This window comes from Ambystoma mexicanum, chromosome 11, assembly GCF_040938575.1.
Source record: "Ambystoma mexicanum isolate Mex_15411 chromosome 11, UKY_AmexF1_1, whole genome shotgun sequence".
Classification (NCBI taxonomy): domain Eukaryota; kingdom Metazoa; phylum Chordata; class Amphibia; order Caudata; family Ambystomatidae; genus Ambystoma; species Ambystoma mexicanum.
Window position 1 is genome coordinate 56412009 of NC_090934.1, and position 18935 is coordinate 56430943.

Sequence of the window (18935 nt, forward strand, 5' to 3'; positions counted from 1 at the left end):
GCCACTCTGGAGACAAGAGCGCGTGGGTCAGTGGATGCCAGTATGCCATCCTAGGAGACAAGAGCGCATGGGTCAGTGGATGCCAGTATGCCACTCTGGATACAAGAGAGTATGGGTCAGTGGATGCCAGTGTGCCATCCTAGGAGACAAGAGCGCATGGGTCAATGGATGCCAGTATGCCCTCCTAGTAGACAAGAGCGCATGGGTCAGTGGATGCCAGTATGCCACTCTGGATACAAGAGTGCATGGGTCAGTGGATGCCAGTATGCCATCCTAGGAGACAAGAGCGCATGGGTCAGTGGATGCCAGTATGCCACTCTGGATACAAGAGAGTATGGGTCAGTGGATGCCAGTATGCCCTCCTAGGAGACAAGAGCGCATGGGTCAGTGGATGCCAGTATGCCACTCTGGAGACAAGAGCGCATGGGTCAGTGGAAGCCAGTATGCCATCCTAGGAGACAAGAGCGCATGGGTCAGTGGATGCCAGTATGCCACTCTGGAGACAAGAGCGCATGGGTCAGTGGATGCCAGTATGCCACTCTGGATACAAGAGAATATGGGTCAGTGGATGCCAGTATGCCCTCCTAGGAGACAAGAGCGCATGGGTCAGTGGATGCCAGTATGCCACTCTGGAGACAAGAGCGCATGGGTCAGTGGATGCCAGTATGCCATCCTAGGAGACAAGAGCGCATGGGTCAGTGGATGCCAGTATGCCACTCTGGAGACAAGAGCGCATGGGTCAGTGGATGCCAGTATGCTATCCTAGGAGACAAGAGCGCATGGGTCAGTGGATGCAAGTATGCCACTCTGGAGACAAGAGCGCATGGGTCAGTGGATGCCAGTATGCCACTCTGGAGACAAGAGCGCGTGGGTCAATGGATGCCAGTAGGCCATCCTAGGAGACATGAGCGCATGGGTCAATGGATGTCAGTATGCCACTCTGGATACAAGAGAGTATGGGTCAGTGGATGCCAGTATGCCACTCTGGAGACAAGAGTGCATGGGTCAGTGGAGGCCAGTATGCCACTCTGGAGACAAGAGCGCATGGGTCAGTGGATGCCAGTATGCCATCCTAGGAGACAAGAGCGCATGGGTCAGTGGATGCCAGTATGCCACTCTGGAGACAAGAGCAAATGGGTCAGTGGATGCCAGTATGCCACTCTAGAGACAAGAGCGCATGGGTCAGTGGATGCCAGTATGCCATCCTAGGAGACGAGAGCGCATGGGTCAGTGGATGCCAGTATGCCACTCTGGATACAAGAGAGTATGGGTCAGTGGATGCTAGTATGCCATCCTAGGAGACAAGAGCGCATGGGTAAGTGGATGCCAGTATGCCATCCTAGGAGACAAGAGCGCATGGGTCAGTGGATGCCAGTATGCCACTCTGGAGACAAGAGCGCGTGGGTCAATGGATGCCAGTGTGCCATCCTAGGAGACATGAGCGCATGGGTCAATGGATGTCAGTATGCCACTCTGGATACAAGAGAGTATGGGTCAGTGGATGCCAGTATGCCACTCTGGAGACAAGAGCGCATGGGTCAGTGGATGCCAGTATGTCACTCTGGAGACAAGAGCGCATGGGTCAGTGGATGCCAGTATGCCACTCTGGAGACAAGAGCGCATGGGTCAGTGGATGCCAGTATGCCATCCTAGGAGACAAGAGCGCATGGGTCAATGGATGCCAGTATGCCACTCTGGCGACAAGAGCGCATGGGTAAGTGGATGCCAGTATGCCATCCTAGGAGACAAGACCGCATGGGTCAGTGGATGCCAGTATGCCACTCTGGATACAAGAGCGCATGGGTCAATGGATGCCAGTATGCCATCCTAGGAGACAAGAGCGCATGGGTCAGTGGATGCCAGTATGCCACTCTGGAGACAAGAGCGCATGGGTCAGTGGATGCCAGTATGCCATCCTAGGAGACAAGAGCGCATGGGTTAGTGGATGCCAGTATGCCATCCTAGGAGACAAGAGCGCATGGGTCAATGGATGCCAGTATGCCACTCTGGAGACAAGAGCGCATGGGTCAGTGGATGCCAGTATGCCATCCTAGGAGACAAGAGCGCATGGGTCAATGGATGCCAGTATGCCACTCTGGATACAAGAGAGTATGGGTCAGTGGATGCCAGTATGCCATCCCAGGAGACAAGAGCGCATGGGTCAGTGGATGCCAGTATGCCACTCTGGAGACGAGCGCATGGGTCAGTGGATGCCAGTATGCCATCCTAGGAGACAAGAGCGCATGGGTCAATGGATGCCAGTATGCCACTCTGGAGACAAGAGCGCATGGGTCAGTGGATGCCAGTATGCCATCCTAGGAGACAAGAGCGCATGGGTCAATGGATGCCAGTATGCCACTCTGGAGACAAGAGCGCATGGGTCAGTGGATGCCAGTATGCCATCCTAGGAGACAAGAGCGCATGGGTCAATGGATGCCAGTATGCCACTCTGGAGACAAGAGAGTATGGGTCAGTGGATGCCAGTATGCCATCCTAGGAGACAAGAGCGCATGGGTCAATGGATGCCAGTATGCCACTCTGGAGACAAGAGCGCATGGGTCAGTGGATGCCATCCTAGGAGACAAGAGCGCATGGAACAATGGATGCCAGTATGCCACTCTGGAGACAAGAGCGCATGGGTCAGTGGATGCCAGTATGCCATCCTAGGAGACAAGAGCGCATGGGTCAATGGATGCCAGTATGCCACTCTGGAGACAAGAGCGCATGGGTCAGTGGATGCCAGTATGCCACTCTGAAGACAAGATCGCATGGGTCAGTGGATGCCAGTATGCCACTCTGGAGACAAGAGCTCATGGGTCAGTGGATGCCAGAATGCCAATCTAGGAGACAAGAGCGCATGGGTCAATGGATGCCAGTATGCCACTCTGGATACAAGAGAGTATGGGTCAGTGGATGCCAGTATGCCATCCTAGGAGACAAGAGCGCATGGGCCAGTGGATGCCAGTATGCCATCCTAGGAGACAAGAGCGCATGGGTCAATGGATTCCAGTATGCCACTCTGGATACAAGAGAGTATGGGTCAGTGGATGCCAGTATGCCATCCTAGGAGACAAGAGCGCATGGGTCAGTGGATGCCAGTATGCCATCCTAGGAGACAAGAGCGCATGGGTCAGTGGATGCCAGTATGCCACTCTGGATACAAGAGAGTATGGGTCAGTGGATGCCAGTATGCCATCCTAGGAGACAAGAGCGCATGGGTCAGTGGATGCCAGTATGCCACTCTGGAGACAAGAGAGTATGGGTCAGTGGATGCCAGTATGCCATCCTAGGAGACAAGAGCGCATGGGTCAGTGGATGTCAGTATGCCACTCTGGAGACAAGAGCGCATGGGTCAGTGGATACCAGTATGCCACTCTGGAGACAAGAGCGCGTGGGTCAATGGATGCCAGTATGCCACTCTAGATACAAGAGAGTATGGGTCAGTGGATGCCAGTATGGCACACTGGAGACAAAGGCGCATGGGTCAGTGGATGCCAGTATGCCATCCGAGGAGACAAGAGCGCATTGGTCAATGGATGCCAGTATGCCACTCTGGAGACAAGAGCGCATGGGTCAGTGGATGCCAGTATGCCATCCTAGGAGACAAGAGCGCATGGGTCAATGGATGCCAGTATGCCACTCTGGAGACAAGAGCGCATGGGTCAGTGGATGCCAGTATGCCATCCTAGGAGACAAGAGCGCATGGGTCAGTGGATGCCAGTATGCCATCCTAGGAGACAAGAGCGCATGGGTCAATGGATGCCAGTATGCCATCCTAGGAGACAAGAGCGCATGGGTCAGTGGATGCCAGTATGCCACTCTGGAGACAAGAGCGCATGGGTCAATGGATGCCAGTATGCCACTCTGGAGACAAGAGCGCATGGGTCAGTGGATGCCAGTATGCCATCCTAGGAGACAAGAGCGCATGGGTCAATGGATGCCAGTATGCCATCCTAGGAGACAGCGCATGGGTCAGTGGATGCCAGTATGCCACTCTGGAGACAAGAGCGCATGGGTCAATGGATGCCAGTATGCCATCCTAGGAGACAAGAGCACATGGGTCAATGGATGCCAGTATGACACTCTGGAGACAAGAGTGCATGGGTCAATGGATGCCAGTATGCCACTCTGGAGACAAGAGCGCATGGGTCAGTGGATGCCAGTATGCCACTCTGGATACAAGAGAGTATGGGTCAGTGGATGCCAGTATGCCATCCTAGGAGACAAGAGAGTATGGGTCAGTTGATGCCAGTATGCCATCCTAGGAGACAATAGCGCATGGGTCAATGGATGCCAGTATACCACTCTGGAGACAAGAGCGCATGGGTCAGTGGATGCCAGTATGCCACTCTGGAGACAAGAGCGAATGGGTCAGTGGATGCCAGTATGCCATCCTAGGAGACAAGAGCGCATGGGTCAGTGGATGCCAGTATGCCATCCTAGGAGACAAGAGCGCATGGGTCAATGGATGCCAGTATGCCACTCTGGAGACAAGAGTGCATGGGTCAGTGGATGCCAGTATGCCACTCTGGAGACAAGAGCGCATGGGTCAGTGGATGCCAGTATGCCACTCTGGATACAAGAGCGCATGGGTCAGTGGATGCCAGTATGCCATCCTAGGAGACAAGAGCGCATGGGTCAATGGATGCCAGTATGCCATCCTAGGAGACAGCGCATGGGTCAGTGGATGCCAGTATGCCACTCTGGAGACAAGAGCGCATGGGTCAGTGGATGCCAGTATGCCATCCTAGGAGACAAGAGCGCATGGGTCAATGGATGCCAGTATGCCACTCTGGAGACAAGAGCGCATGGGTCAGTGGATGCCAGTATGCCATCCTAGGAGACAAGAGCGCATGGGTCAGTGGATGCCAGTATGCCATCCTAGGAGACAAGAGCGCATGGGTCAATGGATGCCAGTATGCCATCCTAGGAGACAAGAGCGCATGGGTCAGTGGATGCCAGTATGCCATCCTAGGAGACAAGAGCACATGGGTCAATGGATGCCAGTATGCCACTCTGGAGACGAGAGCGCATGGGTCAATGGATGCCAGTATGCCACTCTAGATATAAGAGAGTATGGGTCAGTGGATGCCAGTATGCCATCCTAGGAGACAAGAGCGCATGGGTCAGTGGATGGCAGTATGCCATCCTAGGAGACAAGAGCGCATGGGTCAATGGATGCCAGTATGCCACTCTGGAGACAAGAGCGCATGGGTCAGTGGATGCCAGTATGCCACTCTGGAGACAAGAGCGCATGGGTCAGTGGATGCCAGTATGCCATCCTAGGAGACAAGAGCGCATGGGTCAATGGATGCCAGTATGCCATCCTAGGAGACAAGAGCGCATGGGTCAGTGGATGCCAGTATGCCACTCTGGAGACAAGAGCGCATGGGTCAGTGGATGCCAGTATGCCATCCTAGGAGACAAGAGCGCATGGGTCAATGGATGCCAGTATGCCACTCTGGAGACATGAGCGCATGGGTCTGTGGATGCCAGTATGCCACTCGGGAGACGAGAGCGCATCGGTCAGTGGATGCCAGTATGCCATCCTAGGAGACAAGAGCGCATGGGTCAATGGATGCCAGTATGCCACTCTGGAGACAAGTGCGCATGGGTCAGTGGATGCCAGTATGCCACTCTGGAGACAAGAGCGCATGGGTCAATGGATGCCAGTATGCCACTCTGGAGACAAGAGCGCTAGGGTCAGTGGATGCCAGTATGCCACTCTGGAGACAAGAGCACATGGGTCAATGGATGCCAGTATGCCACTCTGGATACAAGAGCGCATGGGTCAGTGGATGCCAGTAGGCCACTCTGGAGACAAGAGCGCATGGGTCAGTGGATGCCAGTATGCCATCCTAGGAGACAAGAGCGCATGGGTCAGTGGATGCCAGTATGCCACTCTGGAGACAAGAGCGCATGGGTCAGTGGATGCCAGTATGCCATCCTAGGAGACAAGAGCGCATGGGTCAGTGGATGCCAGTATGCCACTCTGAAGACAAGAGTGCATGGGTCAGTAGATGCCAGTATGCCATCCTAGGAGACAAGAGCGCATGGGTCAATGGATGCCAGTATGCCATCCTAGGAGACAAGAGCGCATGGGTCAATGGATGCCAGTATGCCACTCTGCAGACAAGAGCGCATGGGTCAGTGGATGCCAGTATGCCATCCTAGGAGACAAGAGCGCATGGGTCAATGGATGCCAGTATGCCACTCTGGATACAAGAGCGCATGGGTCAGTGGATGCCAGTAGGCCACTCTGGAGACAAGAGCGCATGGGTCAGTGGATGCCAGTATGCCATCCTAGGAGACAAGAGCGCATGGGTCAGTGGATGCCAGTATGCCACTCTGGAGACAAGAGCGCATGGGTCAGTGGATGCCAGTATGCCATCCTAGGAGACAAGAGCGCATGGGTCAGTGGATGCCAGTATGCCACTCTGAAGACAAGAGTGCATGGGTCAGTAGATTCCAGTATGCCATCCTAGGAGACAAGAGCGCATGGGTCAATGGATGCCAGTATGCCATCCTAGGAGACAAGAGCGCATGGGTCAATGGATGCCAGTATGCCACTCTGCAGACAAGAGCGCATGGGTCAGTGGATGCCAGTATGCCATCCTAGGAGACAAGAGCGCATGGGTCAATGGATGCCAGTATGCCATCCTAGGAGACAAGAGCGCATGGGTCAATGGATGCCAGTATGCCATCCTAGGAGACAAGAGCGCATGGGTCAATGGATGCCAGTATGCCACTCTGGAGACAAGAGTGCATGGGTCAGTGGATGCCAGTATGCCACTCTGGAGACAAAGGCGCATGGGTCAGTGGATGCCAGTATGCCATCCTAGGAGACAAGAGCGCATGGGTCAATGGATGCCAGTATGCCACTCTGGAGACAAGAGCGCATGGGTCAGTGGATGCCAGTATGCCATCCTAGGAGACAAGAGCGCATGGGTCAATGGATGCCAGTATGCCATCCTAGGAGACAAGAGCGCATGGGTCAGTGGATGCCAGTATGCCACTCTGGAGACAAGAGCGCATGGGTCAGTGGATGCCAGTATGCCACTCTGGAGACAAGAGCGCATGGGTCAGTGGATGCCAGTATGCCATCCTAGGAGACAAGAGCGCATGGGTCAGTGGATGCCAGTATGCCACTCTGGAGACAAGAGTGCATGGGTCAGTGGATGCCAGTATGCCATCCTAGGAGACAAGAGCGCATGGGTCAATGGATGCCAGTATGCCATCCTAGGAGACAAGAGCGCATGGGTCAATGGATGCCAGTATGCCACTCTGCAGACAAGAGCGCATGGGTCAGTGGATGCCAGTATGCCATCCTAGGAGACAAGAGCGCATGGGTCAATGGATGCCAGTATGCCATCCTAGGAGACAAGAGCGCATGGGTCAATGGATGCCAGTATGCCATCCTAGGAGACAAGAGCGCATGGGTCAATGGATGCCAGTATGCCACTCTGGAGACAAGAGCGCATGGGTCAGTGGATGCCAGTATGCCATCCTAGGAGACAAGAGCGCATGGGTCAATGGATGCCAGTATGCCACTCTGGAGACAAGAGCGCATGGGTCAGTGGATGCCAGTATGCCACTCTGGAGACAAGAGCACTAGGGTCAGTGGATGCCAGTATGCCACTCTGGATACAAGAGAGTATGGGTCAGTGGATGCCATTATGCCATCCTAGGAGACAAGAACGCATGGGTCAGTGGATGCCAGTATTTCATCCTAGGAGACAAGAGCGCATGGGTCAGTGGATGCCAGTATGCCACTCTGGAGACAAGAGCGCATGGGTCAGTGGATGCCAGTATGCCATCCTAGGAGACAAGAGTGCATGGGTCAGTGGATGCCAGTATGCCATCCTAGGAGACAAGAGCGCATGGGTCAATGGATGCCAGTATGCCACTCTGGAGACAAGAGCGCATGGGTCAGTGGATGCCAGTATGCCATCCTAGGAGACAAGAGCGCATGGGTCAGTGGATGCCAGTATGCCATCCTAGGAGACAAGAGCGCATGGGTCAGTGGATGCCAGTATGCCACTCTGGAGACAAGAGCGCATGGGTCAGTGGATGCCAGTATGCCATCCTAGGAGACAAGAGCGCATGGGTCAGTGGATGCCAGTATGCCATCCTAGGAGACAAGAGCGCATGGGTCAGTGGATGCCAGTATGCCACTCTGGAGACAAGAGCGCATGGGTCAGTGGATGCCAGTATGCCATCCTAGGAGACAAGAGCGCATGGGTCAATGGATGCCAGTGTGCCATCCTAGGAGACATGAGCGCATGGGTCAATGGATGTCAGTATGCCACTCTGGATACAAGAGCGCATGGGTCAGTGGATGCCAGTATGTCATCCTAGGAGACAGCGCATGGGTCAGTGGATGCCAGTATGCCACTCTGGAGACAAGAGCGCATGGGTCAATGGATGCCAGTATGCCATCCTAGGAGACAAGAGCGCATGGGTCAGTGGATGCCAGTATGCCATCCTAGGAGACAAGAGCGCATGGGTCAGTGGATGCCAGTATGCCATCCTAGGAGACAAGAGCGCATGGGTCAGTGGATGCCAGTATGCCACTCTGGAGACAAGAGCGCATGGGTCAGTGGATGCCAGTATGCCACTCTGGAGACAAGAGCGCATGGGTCAATGGATGCCAGTATGCCATCCTAGGAGACAAGAGCGCATGGGTCAGTGGATGCCAGTATGCCATCCTAGGAGACAAGAGCGCATGGGTCAGTGGATGCCAGTATGCCACTCTGGAGACAAGAGCGCATGGGTCAGTGGATGCCAGTATGCCATCCTAGGAGACAAGAGCGCATGGGTCAGTGGATGCCAGTATGCCATCCTAGGAGACAAGAGCGCATGGGTCAGTGGATGCCAGTATGCCACTCTGGAGACAAGAGCGCATGGGTCAGTGGATGCCAGTATGCCACTCTGGATACAAGAGCGCATGGGTCAGTGGATGCCAGTATGCCATCCTAGGAGACAAGAGCGCATGGGTCAGTGGATGCCAGTATGCCACTCTGGAGACAAGAGCGCATGGGTCAATGGATGCCAGTATGCCACTCTGGAGACAAGAGCGCATGGGTCAGTGGATGCCAGTATGCCATCCTAGGAGACAAGAGCGCATGGGTCAGTGGATGCCAGTATGCCACTCTGGAGACAAGAGCGCATGGGTCAATGGATGCCAGTATGCCATCCTAGGAGACAAGAGCGCATGGGTCAGTGGATGCCAGTATGCCATCCTAGGAGACAAGAGCGCATGGGTCAGTGGATGCCAGTATGCCATCCTAGGAGACAAGAGCGCATGGGTCAGTGGATGCCAGTATGCCATCCTAGGAGACAAGAGCGCATGGGTCAATGGATGCCAGTATGCCACTCTGGAGATGAGAGCGCATGGGTCAGTGGATGCCAGTATGCCATCCTAGGAGACAAGAGCGCATGGGTCAGTGGATGCCAGTATGCCATCCTAGGAGACAAGAGCGCATGGGTCAGTGGATGCCAGTATGCCACTCTGGAGACAAGAGCGCATGGGTCAGTGGATGCCAGTATGCCATCCTAGGAGACAAGAGCGCATGGGTCAGTGGATGCCAGTGTGCCACTCTGGAGGAATCGCTAGGCGTGGTGGGAACAAAGACGCGCCTGGTTTTCAGAGGGTAGTTTAGTGATTTCTAGAGCATATTAAATGCTTGCAGAAGTATGATTGTGCAGAGTACGTTTCTGAAACATTCTATTGCGATATTAGCATCCAAGATTAACATTAAACTCGCAGACTTGCATAATTTAACCTATAAATACAATGAATACATCAGTTTATATGTAGCATCAATATAATATTATTTAAAACTATTGCAGTAACAATAGTATTCTTTTAAGAACACTCAATAACGAGAAAAGTCCTAATAAGAAAGACCTATTTAATGCTAGTAAATAGTCTCACAACCTATACACAGTATAAATCGCTGTCACAATGGGGTGACTGCTGCAGTCAGTCACCCCTTCGCAGTAACTTTCAGTCTATCCTTGGAGTGCTGGCTCTTGCAGGCAGCTGGCTGGTGACTGCTGCAGTCAGTCACCCCTTCGCAGTAGCTTTCAGTCTATCCTTGGAGCGCTGGCTCTTGCAGGCAGCTGGCTGGTGACTGCTGCAGTCAGTCACCCCTTCGCAGTAGCTTTCAGTCTATCCTTGGAGCGCTGGCTCTTGCAGGCAGCTGGCTGGTGACTGCTGCAGTCAGTCACCCCTTCGCAGTAACTTTCAGTCTACCCTTGGAGTGCTGGCTCTTGCAGGCAGCTGGCTGGTGACTGCTGCAGTCAGTCACCCCTTCGCAGTAACTTTCAGTCTATCCTTGGAGTGCTGGCTCTTGCAGGCAGCTGGCTGGTGACTGCTGCAGTCAGTCACCCCTTCGCAGTAACTTTCAGTCTACCCTTGGAGTGCTGGCTCTTGCAGGCAGCTGGCTGATGTGTGGCTTTAAGCAGACCTGATCCCTTTGCCCCTCAGAGAAGAAGTGTGGGGCTGGACCTCTCTTCTCTCCATTTGGTGAATGGGGCTTAGCCCCTGCTCTTCCCTTCAGGGTGGCCCCGTCCATAACCCTCACTGTGCAGCCCGTGCTGCTTTTAATTTCTTGGGCGACACCCTGGGTCTTTGGGGGGTCCGCCCACACTTCACTATTGCTCCCCGCAGTACTAATGTTATTTCTGGGTGGGGCCCATTCGTTGAGGGGCCCACCTTTACTCACCACCACACCCGCAGTATTTATTTCTGGGTGGGCCTTGTTGACTGGGGGGCCCACCCGACATCATTGCCATTTTCCGCCGCGTCCCTGTTGCCATGGGAACGCTGCCGCGCTCACCGCCGCTCCTGCTGCCTTGGATCTTCATGCCCGTTCCCTCTGCAATGCCTCACATGGGGCAGGGGCCAGGCCACTCACCTTCACCTGGGCCACTTCACTTCACTACCTCCTGTATTCACACGGGTTGGCCACAGAGGCCGACCCCGGACGTATTCCCTCACTGCTTCACCCGCTCATCGCACAGACTGCTCCTGGCATGTGCAGCCCGGGTGGACTTTAATGATGACGGGCCAACCTCGCTGGCCACGAGGTGGGTGTTTGGGGTACTTTGGAAGCCAGGTCGGGCCGCCCCACGCATGTGGTCTTGGCGGGCTGTGCTTAATTGGCCCAGGCAGCCATTGCTAACAGGTGCCAATATGCAGCTGTTTCAGCAATGTTCAAACTGCCCATGCACTTGTGTGATGGGCTTTGGGAGCGGAAGAGGGTAGGCCAACATTGACACCCACCATTACCAGCCTATAATGCAAATGCTATTGCCCAAATGTAACTTCTCTGCACACCTCACTGCTTGAAAGTGAACCCACAGGACCTGCAGGATCCTCCACCCTTACAGTACTGCTGTGGTTGCACAGAACACTGCTGCTGTGAAGTGTGAAGCACAACACAACAACGCAGCACCAGCATTCACCATCATATCCAAGGGTTCAGGGAAACGCAAGCAAGGGAGGTGTTGACCCCAGTGACACTCACTCATGTCACTATAGAGTGACTGGGAAGGGGGAGTGTAATTCAAGATGGTGAACAGGCCAGATGAAAACATAGTCCACTCCCTAGCACCCAAGCGAGGCCGTAAACCCCCATGTGCAAACATGAAAATTCCAACCCTGCCCCAATGGTAAGGTACAGGTCTAGCCACTCACCAAGGTCCCAGCCCAGGGAGAACACTACATAAACCAGAGGACTCTGGAAGTCGGTGTGGGTTGTAGGAGAAGGCAATTGTGGAAGGTGGTTGGAGAGTGAGAACAGAGTTGTTTAGGAGGAGGTGTAGGCACTGGAGGTGAGAGGGTGGGAAGAAGCAAGCGGAGGTTGTAACATCAGGTTGTGAAGGAGGTTCAGAGAAGAAGAGAAGGTGGTACTCAGGAGAAAGAGGAGGTAGCGACAGACATTGGGAGGGAGATTGATATTTCAATTGCACCTTTATTTCATCCATTCGTTTTGTGTAAATAAGCCTAGTGTATTGTGCTTTTCATGGTGGCTTCCTGACAGCACGCATTGTTACTTTTAAGCCAGTGTGCCATAATAAATGTACACAACAGAGCTGATAATTGTGTATTTCTCCAGCATGGGTCTGGCATGGATTCACATGTTCATGAATATTCACCTTCGTCAGGCTGGGAATCCTCGATACAAGAAAAAACGTTTCACTTTCACTTACAAACTGTATTTCTCCTATAAACCAATCACTGGTCTCTGGATCATACTGCCCCCAGCCTATGGCTGCCCTCTCCCTAAGCCCCTCCTCTGGCAATCATCTTCAGATTTTTACCACACGTTCAAGTGTTGGGAGTCCTTGAGTTTGATCTGTGAGCTATTCTATGGTTTTTGCACTTTTTTTGACGGAAAAAGTTATTTTTTAGCCTGTGTGCTCTTCTCTCCATTGGCTGCCAAACGGGGACCCGTTTCTCAGTGAATTTCAGCACTCCTCAAGGGCAAGGATTGTCGAGTTTTCATCAAAGTTTCCAGAAAGGCCATCGGGCCTACTCAGCACCTCTAACGATGACGGAGGAGTATAAGGAAGGAAGTTCCCTTTTCCATATGTGGATATGTGGACTGCAGAACATGCTTGTAGAGGACAAACGCCTTCAATGCCTTCACCCGGACCACAAAGGAGATTGCAAGATCTGGCTCGGCTTCTCCAAGAGAACGATGAAGGATTGACACAGTAGACTGGCATTGTGGCTAAGCGCCAAGGCCTCTGCCCCCCTGCCCCAAGCAGGGTTATGCCTCACCCAGGACCGGCTGGTCCAAAGAGCGCTTCTAGGACAATGTCTTGGAACATCTGCCTTCACCTCACAACTGGAGGACTCTGGAAAGAAGTGCTCTCTCAGCAGGGTCCAGCAAAACCTCCTCAAGTGATGATCCAAGGATGCTTCAAGATGATTTTAAGAAGTGGTGCCGGACCCCTTCTTTTAAAGGCAAAAGCCCACAGGCAATTGAACCAAAGCTAGCCTGCATAAGAGGTCCAATCCCTGCTCTTGAAATTATTGGACGTTTCCCTTTTAACATCACACCCAAAGTTCTTTGTGCTACAGGATGTGGAAGGGATAGGAAATGGAAAGAGATGCAAAGAGAAACAAAATGGCAGAATTGTCCCCTCACTTTACAGAACTCTCCCTGGCTACACCTTCCCTTCTCAATAAAAACAAAGGCCTTTAGAAATGCAGTCTGCCGTTGTGAGGCCTGGCTCTTTGTAAATTGGGGTACCTTTGACTCCTGTTCCCAGGCCGGCATCCTGTGGAGTGTGTGTCCCTGGGAGAAGGGTGTTACCTGCCCTTACAAAGGAACTAAGAGAGACAATCTGACCAGGCTACATTCCTGACTATAGGGCAGGCTTTAACGTAGCTGGGGGGAATACACATAGCCCTTCCACAGCTGAACTGGGGCACAGGGATGACACATGTGCAATATGTATTTAATGTGGCTGGGGTAACCCCGATAGATGCTGGCCACTAGACCCTATCTTAGGTATAGCTTATTTCGGCAGCTTACCCTGCCAGCAGGACCAGATCTTCAGAGTTATGCAGTTTTGGAACAGGGGCTCATATTCTAAATGCAGCCCTGAGCTGCAGAGATGTGGATGTTACTGCAGCTGTCAAGGGGGCACTTGTGACCTCTGAACCTGCTCTGTGCCACTGGTAGAGCAGGTGCTGCGGATCAAGATACTGTATTTCAGATTTCTTCTTCCCCCCTTTCCATTTCAGCTTGAATACCTAGCCCTATTCGCCGTCCGTCTCTCACTTTTCTTCTCATACACCTTCTGTTGCCTGCACTTGCCATTTGCAAACTTTCATTTTTCATAAAGGCTGCTCTTTTCGGGCCTTTCACCACCCCGAAAATGTGGATCCTCCTTACCTTGGTACTTTCTTGCCTGGACTACTGTTTTTGTCTCGTCTTTGGCCTTCTCACCTATTTACTCTCACACCCTAATCTCTGTACTACTCATCTATTTGCCTTCCCTGCCAGCTGGCCTCTACTGCCCAGATCACCCACATCCCTTCCCATGGTATTTCATTCTTTAGTCTGTGCCCATTTAGTTGATAAACAGTGTGCTCTGGCTATTCTTTTCTGGCTTTATCGAGACTCTACTTCCTTTTTCTACTTACCTACACCTCCATTTCCTTCCTGGTCTGGCCCCTCTCTACTTCCTTTCTCTCATTCTTTTTTTATCCACCCTCCAAAAGCCTTGGATGCATTCCCCAACCTTGTCTGACTGTTCCGTGCCCATTTCATTGTGCCCGGGCCTGGTTCCAATTGTTCTCACTTCTCGCTGCCAAACACTGGAATGCGCATATGGTTTTCATTCAACCTACCCCCACACTCCCTCCTTTCTGCTCTATTTCAAAATCCGTTCTCTTCTCATGGTATTCGCATAATTGACCTAAAAACATTTTACCTAAAACATTTGATCGAATTTATTTGCCCTTTTTTCCATCAAATTTAATTAAATATATGTATGGGGTGGGTAAGGGTAGAGATTAGGTTGAGGGGAAGTGGGAGGGCTCACGGCAGTCTCCCTCCACATTTTAGACTGAAAAAAGGTCAAATAAATTTGATCAAATGGTATTAGGTCAAATGTTTTAGGTCAAATAGACCCCCCCCAACCCTTCTCGTCTCACTTCTATTGAACTTCCCTTGCTACCTGCAAAGAGTGAATGATTGAATACTCTTAAATATGAACCATATTTCCGTGTTCTCTGTTCAGCACTTAGACATAAGCACTTTATAAATCTTCTGAATTTAAATGATGGACTCGACCCACAAATATTTTGGGGATTTTGGATGGGATCTTGTTAGTTTCGCGACCACATTTACCCCATTTTTGTCTGCTCAAAATGTTAACTATCATTCCTTCACCTCCAATCTCCCCCTCTTTATGTACATCCGACTGCTGTACCCACTATTCCGCTCCTGTTAAGTTCCCAGTGCTCGCACGTAAGCCACAAGGCAGTAGGCCAGTGTTATAAACAGAGAGGTTAGGCCAGCATTTTGACCAGCTAAAGCTTACTAGCTACACAGGTGAGAAGCAAGGTGCAAAAACAGTAGTTGACTTGCAGTGTAGGGGAGAGTAGACTGTACGAGGGGGAAGGGAGACATTTCTGAAGGAGAACCCCGCGCCCGCCCCACTGTCTGCGAACCTCTTGAGTATGTTGAGGACACTGATGGGTAGGTAGCACAAGGCAAAGACAGTCAACACCACCATCAACATCTTGGCCGTCTTTCTGCGTGCCTGCATCTGCTTGATGTCCGCCGTGAATACGTTGGGCCGCAGTGCCGGAAGGTCTTCTGTTTGCGTGGCCGAGTAGTGCCACGTGCCGGCCATCCACTTCCTTCTGAGGGCAGATGAGGATCCAGGGATCTGACGGGGGAGAAAACACGCATTTGAGAAGAAAAAAAAATCAGCCAATCTCAATGATATGATATGATATTTTATTTATGTCGCGCTCATACACGGGTGTTTCAGAGCGCGATAAGGCAAGGGAGGGGAACAGGGCAGAACAAAACCAATGATCTTACTTGGCCCAGTGACATTGAGAACGTGCAAGTGTATGGGAGAGGGGGAGGGGAAAACTGCATGGGAGTGAGAAAGTGGAAAGTGCAGAGCAAAGGAGAAATTGGATATATAATAATTAAATAATTAAATAATAAAATCATCAAAAGTGGTAGTGCAGCCAAGTGGCAAGTGCTAGGTTTAAGGCAGCAGACAAGGTGGATCTGATAAGTGCAGGAGGGAAAAAAGGAGGGGGAGGGCTGTATGGCTACAGATACGAACCCCAGTGCAAGGTGTGGCCTGGAGGCAGTGCGGTAGGGTGGCAGGGTGAGCAGGGCCTGGGACCAGAGGACAGAGGGTGTCCCGATGCACAGTGCCAAGAGAACAGATCAGCAGGGGCGAGGGGGGTGAAGGCAGAAGCAAAGATGAAGGTTTTGAGGTGCTTCCGGAACCTGAGATGGTTTTCCTCAAGTTTTAGAGTGGCAGGGAGACCAGAGGGAGGCCCCAGCCGAAGACGGAGATCTACCCCCAGCTCGTTTCTTAGAAAAACGACTGATCCTGAGGGAGTTAGAGGAGGAGGAGCGAAGAGCACAAGAGGGGAGGTATTTACAGAGGGATAGCTGAAGGTATTTTGGACTTGCAATTCAAAGAGTATGAACTGCGAACAGAAGAGAACATGTGGAGCTGAATATGCACTAGACATTACCCTGAGACCACAGGCACCCGGACTAGCAATGGGCATTGCTGGAGATGACTGGGCTAAACTTCCATTACCGGTCATTAGTGGAAAGGAAGGGACCATCAACATTATTGGAATGGCAGCAGCTCATTTATTTCCTGGGGCAGGCGGCGACATCTAACAGTACTGAAGGTGGCCAGGCATGTTGGCAGTGCTTCAGGAGACTAACACATCTGGCCATTGCTGGACCAAGCTGGGCGGTGCAGCGATTTATACCATCATAGTCAAAGGGCCTCATTACACGGTAGGCGGTGAGCCATGGCGCTATTAGCGCCATGGCTCATGCCGGTAAAATACCGGCACCGCCTTGGCGGAAAGGGGATTTACAGCCCCATTCCAAGGTTGGAGGGGCGGTAAATCCCCCTTCCACCATTGCCCTTCCCCATTCCCATTTCTGCCCCATAGGGCTCTATGGGAATGGGGAAGACGCTAATTACGGCACCGCAATTTTGCGGTGCGGTAATTAGCTCTGAGGTCCCTTAGCGGGTTGGATTTTAACGCCTGCAAAAAGCAGGCGTTAAATCCCCAAACCCGCAAAGGGACCTCGTAGTAAGGTGGTAAGGATTTACTGGTATTTTACTGGTACCGGTAAATCCTTACCGCCATCCGTGTAATGAGGCCCAAAGTCACATTCTGGCACTCCTCTTTAAATTGGGACCTATTTCATAATTTCGGGACGAAATGCCCACACCCCCTTCGCTCCTGGTGCTCTTTCTCTGGTGATGCCCTATACAGGTGCCTGTAATTGCCTTATTTTAACTCTGATCTTGGGCATTGGGAATTCTTGTTGTAGTCATTGGCCACTGGACAGGGATGGGGTAGGAAGCTGCATCTGGGCAGCTGGCAGCATCTGATAATTACTGGCGCCAGTATGGACCACCCACCACCCAGGATCCCAAATCATTTTACAATTAACAAATACAGTTGCTTTTCAAGTGCTCCTAAAAAGCTGGTGCTAACCTGCGTTGCAGTGGCACACACAATGTGTTCACAACAGACACATGTGTGCACTCCTCAGAGTGTAGAGTTTGGAGAATATCCGCCAGGCAACATATCTATGAGGACTGGACTGCATAGCTGAGTTATGTGCAGTATTTCTGACTTTCTTGATGAGACTTTACCGGACTGTGTATTTCACATGCCATGTTCACCAAACGCTAGGTAAGGAGCGCACCTTGCGTTTAGTTCTGATAACCACGTATTGCCCCCTTCAATGTAGCAAGACGCAGGCACACCCCGCATGCCCTTTCAGCATTCCACTCCATTCTCCCATAGTTAAAACTCTATCCCATCTGTCTGTCTACTCCAGTTCTAGCATGGCAGGACAGAGAGTAGACCTGTGAGAAAGTATGGCTTGTCCATGAATAATCTAAAGAGGATACTCTGTTGAAAAATGCCGCCACCAAGGCTGGGTTTAACCAGGGATACTCATCTAGCATTGCAGTATGCAGAGGAGTCCCCCATGGTCCACCCGTAAAGTTTTGCTGTATGAAGTGGAGTTTACCATTCTCATGTGTCCATATGTAGAGGATTATCCCATGATCCCCCTAGCTTGTGATACCGCATGTAGAGATTTCCCCCGTGATCCACCCAGTCTCAAATAGCAGTATGTAGATGACTCCATCATGGTCCACTCATTCAGTGTTGCCGTGTGAAGTGGCATCCACCATGTTCTATCCTTCTATTGCGGCCGTACATCGAGGATTTCCATTGGAACACCCATCACGCGAATCTCCAAAATAATTTTCCAAATAGAGAAAGATGGAGATGGGTCTTAAGTTCTCCTGTACACCTTATTTCTTTAAAGTTTCCGTGAGCATTGGGGGAAAAATGACCCACATTTAATTCATCAGAGGGAGTGTCTTTAATGAGGCAGAATTTTAATACACCCAATCAAAATGAGAGCAAAAGGTCTGTATCCGATTGGATAATTTCGTATTCAGCATAATATAGCCTTATAGACTGAGGGAGGGGTCGTTATCACGGGATAATGACCTGCCACCAAGTTATGGTCCGAGGCAAAGCCGAGGCTGTAAGTGGGGGAGGGTCTTTATCCCAAGTAATAATGACCCTTCCCTCAGTCTATAAGGAAATTAGCACATGGTGGTGGTAGCAATACATGTTTTGGAGTTTTTGTGAAGTTAGAAATGGTGCTTCAAGAGTGATTAAAGTAAATAGACAAAGTGAGTCTGTTACTTAAATGTGGTTTTATTTTGTAATATTTCAGTAAAATTGTTGTCTTCATAAGTTAAGCATTTTAATGGCAGCTTGGTTGAACTGAAGCAGGTTTAACATGAACATGCATTAGGTGTCATGTAAAATGAAACAGTGTCTCTATAAGAAAGTGAAAGCATGTTGAAATGTTTTCTCTTTGTCTTTCGAATGTTAAATAGCATGTTGCAGAACATGATCATGTTCAGCCAAAGATGAAGTGCCCTGCTGAAACAAAATCTTGCTGGAGATTGCACTGTACACATTCTGATTGGCTGAGAGGAGGTCAATAACGATTTCCAAGTGATAATACCAAAGGTTTGGTCTAAAGAAAGAGTGAAGACATTTTGAATGAGTAGATACAAGGTTAAGTTAGACCAATTGTCTGCGCTCACCTACGGTTAATTATACTAATTAATATACTGGGTGGATG

General features: G+C 51.3%; 1 protein-coding gene across 1 annotated transcript in view; it reads right to left on the bottom strand.

Annotated features, from left to right (window-relative positions):
* The window catches only part of HCRTR1 (hypocretin receptor 1), a 185673-nt gene that overhangs the window by 14919 nt on the left and 151819 nt on the right, over positions 1 to 18935 (bottom strand). Inside the window, exon 6 of the mRNA XM_069625247.1 lies at positions 15200 to 15420. Coding sequence (XP_069481348.1) covers positions 15200 to 15420 — 221 coding nt within the window. The remainder of the gene's footprint in view (positions 1 to 15199; positions 15421 to 18935) is intronic.